At 31.1% G+C, this 12528-nt stretch overlaps 1 protein-coding gene across 1 annotated transcript in view; it reads right to left on the minus strand.

Moving 5' to 3' along the window:
- LOC136039818 (BAI1-associated protein 3-like) overlaps positions 1-12528 on the minus strand; it is a gene marked incomplete in the record, with an annotated part of 299965 nt that overhangs the window by 153189 nt on the left and 134248 nt on the right. Inside the window, 1 exon segment of the mRNA XM_065723725.1 lies at positions 2018-2221. Within this exon segment, the coding sequence (XP_065579797.1) occupies positions 2018-2221 (204 nt within the window).

A 12528-nucleotide genomic window follows, 5' to 3' on the forward strand; every position in this document is an offset into this window, starting at 1 on the left:
ACTTAGCTCTAAAAAACACTAATATTGTGCAAAGCGGTGTCCGCTAAAAAGAAATCAGGCAAAATAGGGGATGAGCCGGCACCGTTTCGCTCTTGCTTCCCTATATTACTTTGAGAAGCGGATGGCTGCTCTTCCAGTGCCCTCTCGATCACTTGTTGGCATATGCACTAAGATATTCTCCACAAATTTACTGTCAAGGCAAAGATCCCTCACTAAATTATCTAAATCAATGCTGGGGGAAGATATAATAATAGGACTCACCCTCAAACTATACTTCCGCTCATGTTCACTATTCTGAAGGAGCGTATAAGCATTGTCACGGAACTGGGTTGGCGGTGACAGGATAGCAGTCTCATTGATACACTCTTGATTTTATCCTCTAAAGGAGTGCATATAAGACTTAAAGAGAATAGAATAGTCAAGAGTTACCCTTCGGTAGCGTTGAGACCACACTACCAGTTAAAAATTTAATTGCCCTACAAGGACCCTAAAAGTGATATTGCTGTCCGGTTCTAAGCCAGCTTACGCGCTTAGGCATAGACTTAAGAAGATATGTTGATCCCGGTCCTTCAGTGGTATCCAAGATCATTCCTTTTCCCGAGGGCAAAATAATTTCAGTAATTGAAAGGACATGAAGCTTGGAACTTGAAATGTTACGACTTTAAAAAACGACTATCGTATTGACATTTTGACTGACCAATTCAGACGATTCCAACTGGTCTTATTAGGAGTTTAAGAAACTCATATCAGCATGAAATTGGGTGATATAGAATTTGTTTACTCAGGCAGAAAGGATGAGGTACATACACAGGGAGTAGGGCTCATTATTAATAAGGAAGCTGATAAGTCTTGTTTAGGCTGGGAAGGTATTAATAATAGAATACTAATTGCTCATTTTATGGGTAAGAAGTTCAGGGTATCTGTTATAGTAGTATATGCCCCTGTTGAACCGACTGACGGAAATATTAGTGACTCAAACGAATTTTACTTGCAGTAACAGGAGCCAATAGATAAGGTCCCAGGGAGAAATATGGTATTTTCACTAGGAGATTTCAACGCGCAGGTCTATAGAAATAGGGATAGATGGTACCCTATCCTAGGTAAATTCGACGTTGGAAAAGAAAAAAGTAATGGCTATAGACTTTTGCAATTTGGTAGGTAAAACAACCTAGTTATAACCAATATGGTGTTTGGCCATAAAATGGCCCATAAGTTGACTTGGTACTCACATGATGGTAAGATAGCAAACCTTATTGATTATGTTATAGTAAACCTAAGACTGGCAGGATTAATACAAGAAACTATGGTAAATAGGAGTGCTTTTATTGATGTTAAAAGTAAAGATCACCATCTAGTAGTGTGTAGGTTTAATTTAAAGCTGAAATTTTGGAAGAGTAGCTATCTCCCAGGAAGTTATGATGTTGTTAGACTCCAGGATCATAATTTTAGAGAAAATTTCCAAGAAGAATTGAATACTAAACTTGATAGTTTCAAATTTGACAATATGGAAGATGGTTGGAAAAAATTTAGAAAAACAATTTTTGAAGTTGCTGATCTTTAAAACTGCAGCTAGGAATATTAGTGAAAAAGCTTTATGTTTAATAGAGAGGAGAAGGGGTTAGTAGAGGTACAATTATTCTGTAAATCAGGCAGTAAGAATTGTTTTCTAATTTCACACTGTCCAAATATTTTTGCAGCCCCCCCCCCTTCCCCCCACCCAATGTACAAATATATAGCCCAAATTATGTATTTTCCATTTCTATCACTTCTCTTTGTCTTGTCCCACGCTAAGCTGAAAGAAACTAACAAAAAAGCGGTTCTGCAATGCGTGAAATGAATAACTTGAGGAATAGAAGGTATTTCATACAAGTGCTACGCTTTCTATCAATTTGTTATGTTTGTGTTAGTTAAATTAGTTTGTATTTGTATTTGTTAGGACATTTAACAGTGCGCAAAATACTTTCTGTATTTTAAGAGCTAAGTGGCCAATCAATGAATTAGTGTAAGCAAATCTTACCTGGAACTTAGCCAGTTCGTAATCGATGAATATGGCATAAAGCTGTTCTTGCTGTTTTATTTCTATTAATGTATCCTCTTCAGGCATACCGAAATCTTCTCGCGTAGAGAGCCATAATTTTAGTCTTATACGACCTTGGATGTTTGATCTGTGTGACCGACCTTCCAGTTTAGCCCAAAGTTCTAGGCCGGTCGACGGAACTTCCTAGAAATTATTGTCCATGTTATTGGCTAGAAATGTTATTTAATTCTCTTGGAAAAAATAGGCACGAATATAAAAAAATTATTTTTACTTTCTTACAAACATGATAAATTACAAAGCTATTACAAACACGAAACTTAAAGATTCCCAACAGAGGAGGGCAGTATCCATCTATTTTCCCTTGAAAGCCAAAATACACAGGACGTATTAAATTTAGAAAGTTTAAACATGGTGTGCAAAAATTTACATCCGTGTTGTACTTCAAAAAACGAAATTTTGGAGAAGTTCACAAGGCTCCACCGAATTTTTTTTTGGACCAACAGGAACATGATGGGTCTGGAAGCAAACATATCTTTAGAGCCTCTCTCTCTCTCTCTCTTTCTTGTATATAGTTGTATATCGTGGTCACATCGTGTGTACCCTTTCAAGAAATTTTTGAAACATTTTTTTTTCGTTCATTGTTTTTCATAGCTAATTTATAACGCTTTCTGGTGAATTGTAGTTTGCTAACATAATCTTGCGAAATTTAGCACATAAAGAAAGGTTTTGCTACTTTTTAGCTTAACAGCATGTTTTTATCTTTTAAAAGAATTGGAGTTTTCTAATCTGCTAAACGGTTTGGTATTTACTAGAGTTTGAGCTTCTTAACGTCCACATTGATTGCTGACATAATTTATGATACTAAACGTGTCAAACAGGCAAATACCAACCAATCACAACACCGACTGAAATTTTTTTGGTACCACCAAACCCCAGGTATTCCTTATCTAAGTAAAAGAGCAAATTGTATGCTTACATGTCTGTCTTGACATTATGACAAGTCGTGGAAAAAAAGCTACTCAAATGGATATGAGAGAGTGCATTTTGTAAAAGACATCCATTTGTGTAAACAATATTTTTTCCAACAATATTTCAAAATAAATATTTAGAAAAAAATAACGACATTTTTTGCATTAACTAAAATAAACCAGTAACAATAATTTTTCACAAAAAGTTAGTACAAAAAACTTTTTATAATAAAGAAATATCTTAGGCTATAGAAACTAAAAATGTAGAAAAACTACTTTTTACGACAATATTTGCATTAAAGGAATTTCATTTTAATCCTAATACATAATATAAGAAAATCATGAATTAAAAATCTACCTGTCAAAATTTAGGGACGGAAGAAGATGTGTAATCATAGAAAAATAGGAGAGCACCCGTAAAAGGGAAGGTAATATTGATAATAATAAACCATACAAATAAAATTTCTAAAAAACATAGAGCAATGCTTTTAATATAATATAAACAAAGATAAAATATACCGTATTTTCCCAGGAAGAATAGTCACATATGCATAGTTAGTATTATTTTTTTTAATCAACGTTTGGGTTATTATTTGGGTTAAAAAATCAACGTTAGCAGGAGTTTGGTAGATGGCTCGTTTGACCAACCACAGAGATTTTTACTGCTTCTTTTTAGAAATAAATGAGAGGGCCAGAAGAGGGCTATATGCTATCAGATAGAAATTCTGCGGTAGCCAATCGACTTTCAACTATCGAGCAATTAACTTCAAATCTATAAAATTAAGAACAAAATTATCTGCTAGGTTGTGTGTTTGCCCCTTAACAGATGCACCGTCTACACAAAATACACAGGCTTCACATTTAATCTGTATGTCCAAAAATTCTTTTGTTTTCAGTCCCGAAAGATAGCCTTGATTGGTCATTATAGAATCTGCCTTGAAAAAAAAAATTACCTCATTTACGTTTTGCTTTGTGCGTTCTCATAACATTACCAGTGTAATGTTACACTGGTAGAAGCTTCTCAAAGCTAAAGCTCCAGTAAACTTGCCTCAGGTCATCTTTGACCCAAAAAATTGGATGAGTTGGCGCCAATATGCATTTAGCAGGATATAGCACCAAAAGTCGACCTTAAATGTTTGGGTGTCACCTTTGTCAAATAGCAACTCAGGAAAAAACAGACTCTGCTATTTTTTGGAAGGTGTAAACAACTGTTAAAGTAGTCTTATTGTCTATAAACAAATACTAAACGTAGAATATAATCGAATTTCATATATACTTTTTACTTTAGTGGAGGATTTCTTGGGAGGAAAGGGTTTGGGGTACTATTGCCTAGAGAACCAGAAACCCTTGAGATATACACTAAGTGTACATAGTAGTTCCTTATACTGCTTGTTGGGAAACAGGAGAAAGTGTTATTCAACTAATTAGATAAATAGCTCTTCGATATTTTTACTCCTTATCGTACTGGTATTTACATAATGGAAAACATTATCGTTTTTCTAATCAACCTTTTTTTTGTACAATCTTGTATTATTTTGTGAACAAAGGTACAGTAAAATAAATATTACAACTATAAGCTGTTGAAACTGTTGTCAGTAACGCTTATCTGCTTTCAATGCAAACATTTTTATTACACAAGCAACATTATTACACAACATATTTCACTGTAATTCCTAGCTGGGTTAGACAAATATTTACAGATATTGCACAACTGTGCTATGCTTTCTTTTGTCTTATTGAGGCTGTACATTGTAAGCTACATATAAAAGGAAATATTTCTTTTGCAGACCTGCAATAACTGTCATATTTCTGCAAATAGAAAAAACAGATTTAAATAGATTTAAAACTCTATTTAAAGGAGTTCTAAATTACTTTTTTTTTTATAAATATGGTTTCTATTAGGTGATCCAATATTTTTTAATATTTTATACTTTTATTATAAATAATAAATAATTTTATTATAAATTATATATTAGCTACATTAATAAATATTAATACATTAATAAATATTAGCTACAATTAATAAATACAATTAATGAAATACAATTAATAAATACAATATTAGCTACAATTAGCTACAATTAATAAATACATTAATAAATATTAGCTATATATAATTATATATTATAATTATATTTATTATAAATTATATTTATAATTTTATTATAAATAATAATAATTATAATTTTATTATAAATATTTATTATAATAGCTAATATTAATTATAATATTATTTATATAATTAATATTAATATATAATTAAAAATATATATAATGTTTTTATAAATATGGTTTCTTAAAAATGGTAGGGCTAATATCCAGTGGTGTCATCATCAGACTAAATAATCAAGCACCAAAAACAGCCGGTGAGTGTAGCAGACAAGATGGAAAACAAATTTGGAGTGCGTGCTTTTCTTTGGACAGTCTAAGAAAGTAGAGTCGAAGTAAAAAATTTATGGTGGGGCTGTCAGTTCCCATTTAATGATGATTTATTTCTTTTTCCAACAAAGACAAAAAGAATTAAAACAGAGAAAGCAGGTGCAAAACCAAACTAAAATTTGAAAACTTAGCGTAAAATAGCAGATTCTAGAGCTCAATTCTCGTCTGATGATTATTTCTTTTGCTTGACTGAGAAATTGAGAAAAAGAAGGAGATAAAAAGAAATGTCAAAAAGATAAATAATTCTATAGTTCAATCTGCAATGGTGGACAGTAGTATTGTAGGCAAACTACGTTTGCTAGCTCTAAACTTCGAGATGAGAAAAGAGGTTAAGGGGTCAGGTGGATATCTCCATCATCTAAGCAGAAAACAGAAATAATTACAAGATATAATTGGATAGATTACAACGAGTTTGCAATATTTGTGTGGCATTGAAGGTCAGGATGGATTTGAAAAGCCTGAGAAGAAGTTTGAAGTCGATCCAATGAGCTTCCTCAACCTCAACCACAACTGTTGGGCCAGTAGTGACTACCCTATCGAGGCATGAATTTTTTAAAATATTATTCCCTAGGATATACTCTTTAGTATTACCAGTCACTACCTATTCCTCTTAAACCCTTACCCCGTAGCTCAGTCCTTTGTTAACCTTCGTTGGTATTGATATTTATTCCCTCTATAAGTGTCCCATTTGGTAGAACCTAAAAGAATTTACTATATATTAGCCTGAAATTTGTGCCCCATTTCTCTGGGGTTCAGTTATTCCCGCGACACTTTGTACCTTTTACCAAGAGTAAGTTTAAACGATGCCATTTGGCAATTTTTTTTTATTCTGATATGTATGTGTTTTCATTGTTTGAAATAAAGAGGACTGTTGATCCAAACCCTTGTAGCACCTGGGATAGTCCCACACACTAGGGCTCCGTTCTTCGTCCCACTCAAATTAAAATTAGAGAGGACCAAAAAGTTGTTAGTTATCGTGCTACAAATCCCCGATAAGAGATGACCCAGAGCCTAAGAGATGATTGTACCTTTTTGTTTTTCCACTTCACTGGTGGGTATCAGTATTTTCCCCCTTGTTCCAAGCCTTATAATTGTATCACTAGTCCCAAAGTTCCAAAACTGGGTGCAATACAATCATTATATTAATTTATCTATATTTGAGACATGGTGGAAGGCAGTATACCATCTAACCAAGCTTACACGGATACAAGGTCGTACTGAAGAAGCAGGAAGTTTAAAAGGGCACTATAACTGCCAATTTACTATCAAATGAGCCCACTCTGAATTTTATGTTGCCTCGAAAACTGCTCCATTCTTCATGAAGTTGTTTGTCGACTGACGTCATGTTTGTCGACTGACGAAATTACAGACCGGGCCACCGGGACACAAATGACGACCGGGACACCGGGACACAAATGACGACCGGGACACCGGGACACAGGGAATATAAATGACGACCGGGACGCTCAAAGAGAAATTACAGACTGGGACACTGGGACACAAATGACGACCGGGATACTGGCAATATAAATGACGACCGGGACACAGGGACACAACTACAACGGGGACGCCGGGGGCACAGGGGGATATATAAATGACGACGGGGACACAGGGAATGTTCGATTAGCAATCACCATCAACAAAGCTAAAGGGCAATCATTAGAATAATGAGGTATAGATCTGAATACGGATTGTTTTTCCCATGGACAATTTTATGTTGCATTTTCAAGAGTCGGTAAACCTGACAATCTATTTATATGCACAGACAATGGGAAATCGAAGAATGTTGTATATTCGCAAGTTTTGCGTAGTTAAAAACATATATCTATCTATCTATATTCACAGGTGGGACACAGGGACACAACTACAATGGCGCGTAACTAATATGGCACGTAACGACTTACGCGCGGGAGGGGGGGGGGCTTAGGGGTGGGGCGCGAAGCGCCCCCACCAACTAGGTGTTGGGGTGGCGCAAAACCCCAACAACTAGTATGTATACAAAAATAAGTTGTTTGTCCGCATATGTGTCTTTGTTTGTCCGCATATGACGTCTGAAAAATAAAGAAGAAAAAGAAAACTAATAAGAGAAAAAAATGAAAAAGGGAGAAAACTAAAGAAAAACTAAAAAGAAAAAAAAAACTAAAAAAACCATAAAAGCTAAAGACTAAAAAAAAGAAAAAAAAATAAAAAACTAAATAAAGGAAAAAACTAAAAGAAAAGAAAAGCCTAAAAATAAAAAAAAAAATAAAAAAAAATAAAAAAAGAAAAACATAAAAAAAACTAAAAAAACTAAAAAAATAAAAAAGATAAAGAACTAAAAAGTAAAAAAGCTAAAACACTAAAAAAGCTACAAAACTAATTAAAGCATGTTTGTTTTTTTGTATATTTGAGGGTTTGCATATGACGTCTGAAAAATAAAGAAGAAAATGAGAACTAAAAAAGAAAAAAGGTAAAAAACTAAAAAAACGAAAAAGAAAAAAACTAAAAAAAACTAAAAAGAGAAAAAAGAAAAACTAAAAAAAGAAAAAGTAAAAAAAGAGAAAAACCAAAAAAAATAAAATAAAAAAATAAAAAAGAAAAAAACTAAAAAAAAAGAAAAAACATAAAAAGAAAAAAAACTAAGAAAAAATAAAAAAAATAAAAAAGGTAAAGAACTAAACAGAAAAAAGCTAAAAAAGCTACAAAACTAAAAAGGAAAAAAAAAGAAGGAACTGAAAAACAGAAAAAAATAAAAAAGAAAACTAATTGATAAAAAGAAGAAACTAAAAAAAGAAAACTAAAAGAGAAAAAACTAAGAAAAGAAAAAACTAAAAAAGAAAAAACTAAGAAAGAAACTATAAATATATATATATATATATATATATATATATATATATATATATATATACTAGCTGTTGGGGTGGCGCTTCGCGCCACCCCAACACCTAGTTGGTGGGGGCGCTTCGCGCCCCCCCCAAGCCCCCCCGCGCGCGTAAGTCGTTACGCGCCATAATAGTTACGCGCCATTGTAGTTGTGTCCCTATGTCCCACCTGTGAATATAGATATATATATATATATATATATGGTTTTAACTACGTAAAACTTGCGAATATACAACATTCTTTGCTGTCCCATTGTCTTTGCATATAAATAGATTGTCAGGTTATCCCCCTGTTTCCCCCGGTGTCCCCGTTGTAGTTGTGTCCCTGTGTCCCGGTCGTCATTTATATTCCCTGTGTCCCGGGTCCCGGTCATCATTTGTATCCCGGTGTCCCGGTCTGTATATACATTCGTTTTTTAGTTTTGTTTTTCTCCTTTTTGTTTTTCTCCTTTATTTTTTTCCTTTTTTTTTCTTTTTTAGTTTATTTAGATTTTTAGATTTTTTAGTTTTTTTATTAGTTTTTAGTTTTTTTTTCTTTTTAGTTTTTTTGTAGTTTTTACCTTCTTTTTAGTTTTGTTAATTTTTTTTTTTACTTGTGTCCTGGTCGTCATTTATACTCCCTGTGTCCCGGTGCTTTGTTGATTGCTAATCGAACATTCCTTTTGTCCTGGTCGCTTTCTCTTTGAGTGTCGTCATTTATTTTTTTCTTTTTTAGTTCTTTTAGTTTTTACCTTTTTTAGTTTTTTTTTAGTTTTTAGTTTTTTTAGTTTTTTACCTTTTTTTAGTTTTTTTAGTTTTTTAGCTTTTTTATTTTTTTTATTAGTTTTTAGTTTTTTTGTAGTTTTTGCCTTTTTTTTTAGTTTTTTGTCCTGGTCGCTTTCTCTTTGAGTGTCGTCATTTATTAGTTTTTTCCTTTTTTTTTTTAGTTTTTTATTGGTTTTTACCTTTATTTTAGCTTATTTTTCAGTTTTTTCCTTTTTTTTAGTTTTTTTTTATTTTTTATTTTTTTTAGTTTTTTACCTTTTTTTAGTTTTTTTAGTTTTTTTAGTTTTTTAGCTTTTTTACTTTTTTTATTAGTTTTTAGTTTTTTTTTGTAGTTTTTGCCTTTTTTTAGTTTTTTCAGTTTTTTTTTTAGTTTTTTATTGGTTTTTACCTTTATAGTTTTTTTAGTTTTTTAGCTTTTTTATTTTTTTTATTAGTTTTTAGTTTTTTTTGTAGTTTTTGCCTTTTTTTAGTTTTTTCAGTTTTGACGTCACCTAATCCAGTTTTTTCAGGTGACGTCACCTGACACATCCATCCACACATCCATCCACACATCCACAGACAGACAACTTATTTTTATATATATAGATATATATATATATATATATATATATATATATATATATAATAAGTTATATATTAAAATAAGTTGTATATTTAGTAAAAAGTTATATATATATAAGTTATAAGTAAGTTATATATATAGTAAAATAAGTTATATATTAAGTTATATATATATTATAATAAGTTATATATATATATATATATATATATATATATATATATATATATATATATATATATATATATATATATATATATATATATAAATAAGTTGCTTGTCTGTGTGTCTGTCGAGTGACGTCACTGTCCGCATATGACGTCTGAATTATTTCATCACATACCAATTCAAAAACGAATGTATTCAAGCCGAAGTAGCTCAGTTATATAACTACCTGTGTTGGCGCAGTGGGTTTGACCTTAGCGTGGTAATACGGGACCCAGAGATCGAACCATGCTGCAGGATTGCACTACAGGGCCGACGCAGGGACTTTAGTAGTCAAGAAGCTTCGTTAATCCGATACAAATACAAATACAGTAGCTCAGTTGGTAAAGCGTTATGTTCCAGGTTCTAGGTCCGAGAGGTTCCAGGTTCGAACCTTGGCTTTAGCATTAATACAAAAGAAGAAAAAAAACTAAAAAAGATACACTACAAAAAGAAACTAAAAAGAAAATACTAAAAAAACTAAGAAACTAAAAAAACTAAAAAAGGGTAAAAAACTAAAAACTAAAAAAGAAAAAAACTAAAAAAAGGTAAAAACTACAAAAAAACTAAAAAGAAAAAAAATAAAAACTAATAAAAAAACTAAAAAAACTAAAAACTGAAAAAGAAAAAAAAACTAAAAAAAAAGGAAAAAAACTGACAAATAAAGGAGAAAAAGAAAACTAAAAAAAAAAATAAAAATAAAAATAAAAAAACTAAAAAAGGTAAATGTATTCAAGCCGAAGTAGCTGAGTTGGTAAAGCGTTATGATCCAGGTTCTAAGTCCGAGAGGTTCCAGGTTCGAACCCTGGCTTTAGCATTAATACAAAAGAAGAAAAAAAACTAAAAAAGAAAAAAAACAAAAAAAACAGGTATAAACTACTAAAAAAACTAAAAAAACTAAAAAACTAAAAAAAAAACTAAAAAAAGATAAAAAACTAAAAACTAAAAAACCTAAAAAAAAGGGTAAAAACAGCAAAAAAACTAAAAAGAAAAAAAAACTAAAAAAACCATAAAAGCTAAAGACTAAAAAAAAGAAAAAAAAATAAAAAAACTAAATAAAGGAAAAAACTAAAAGAAAAGAAAAGCCTAAAAATAAAAAAAAATAAAAAAAGAAAAACCTAAAAAAAACTAAAAAAACTAAAAAAATAAAAAAGATAAAGAACTAAAAAGTAAAAAAGCTAAAACACTAAAAAAGCTACAAAACTAATTAAAGCATGTTTGTTTTTTTGTATATTTGAGGGTTTGCATATGACGTCTGAAAAATAAAGAAGAAAATGAGAACTAAAAAAGAAAAAAGGTAAAAAACTAAAAAAAACGAAAAAGAAAAAAACAAAAAAAACTAAAAAAGCAAAAAAACTAAAAAAAAACTAAAAAGAGAAAAAAGAAAAACTAAAAAAAGAAAAAGTAAAAAAAGAGAAAAACCAAAAAAAAAATAAAATAAAAAAATAAAAAAGAAAAAAACTAAAAAAAAGAAAAAACATAAAAAGAAAAAAAAACTAAGAAAAAATAAAAAAAATAAAAAAGGTAAAGAACTAAAAAGAAAAAAGCTAAAAAAGCTACAAAACTAAAAAGGAAAAAAAAGAAGGAACTGAAAAACAGAAAAAAATAAAAAAGAAAACAAATTGATAAAAAGAAGAAACTAAAAAAAGAAAACTAAAAGAGAAAAAACTAAGAAAAGAAAAAACTAAAAAAGAAAAAACTAAGAAAGAAACTATAAATATATATATATATATATATATATATATATATATATATATATATATATATATATATATATATATATATATATATATATATATATATATATATATATATATATATATATATATATATATATATATATACTAGCTGTTGGGGTGGCGCTTCGCGCCACCCCAACACCTAGTTGGTGGGGCGCTTCGCGCCCCCCCAAGCCCCCCCGCGCGCGTAAGTCGTTACGCGCCATATTAGTTACGCGCCATATTAGTTACGCGCCATTGTAGTTGTGTCCCTGTGTCCCACCTGTGAATATAGATAGATTTATATATGTGTTTCAAACTACGTAAAAATTGCGAATATACAACATTCTTGGCTTTCCCATTGTCTGTCCATATACAAAGCCGTATGTACTAATAATGACGTCATATGCAAACGCTCTTTTTACAAACAAACAAACATGCATACACACAACTCGTTTTTATATAGATAGATAGATAGATAGACACAATACAAATTAACTACGTAAAACTTGTGAATATACAACAGTCTTCGCTGTCCCATTGTCTGTGCGTATAAATAGATTGTCAGGTTTACCGACCCTCAAAGATGCAACATACAATTGTACATTGGTAAAGCAATCTGTATTAAGATCTATACCGCATTTTTCTAGTGATTGCCCTTGAGCTTTGTTGATGGTGGTTGCAAATGCTAATCGAATTGGGAATTGCAATCTTTTAAATTGAAAAAGCAGATCCGTTGGAATCATGGGAATGCGAGGAATAAGAACAGCCTCACCCTCATAAGGCCCTGTCAAGATTGTGGCATCTATTAGGTTTTCCATTGTTTTTTTTTTACGGCAAGTCGCGTGCCATTGCAAAGCTTTGGTGGGTTGATATTTCTTAAAAGTATTATTGGTACGCCTATTTTTAGTTGTAGCAGGTGTGGTGGACACCCTGAAGGATCTATGGAATTTAAAAATTCAGATGGATAATTAAC

This window comes from Artemia franciscana, chromosome 20, assembly GCF_032884065.1.
Source record: "Artemia franciscana chromosome 20, ASM3288406v1, whole genome shotgun sequence".
NCBI classification, from domain to species: domain Eukaryota; kingdom Metazoa; phylum Arthropoda; class Branchiopoda; order Anostraca; family Artemiidae; genus Artemia; species Artemia franciscana.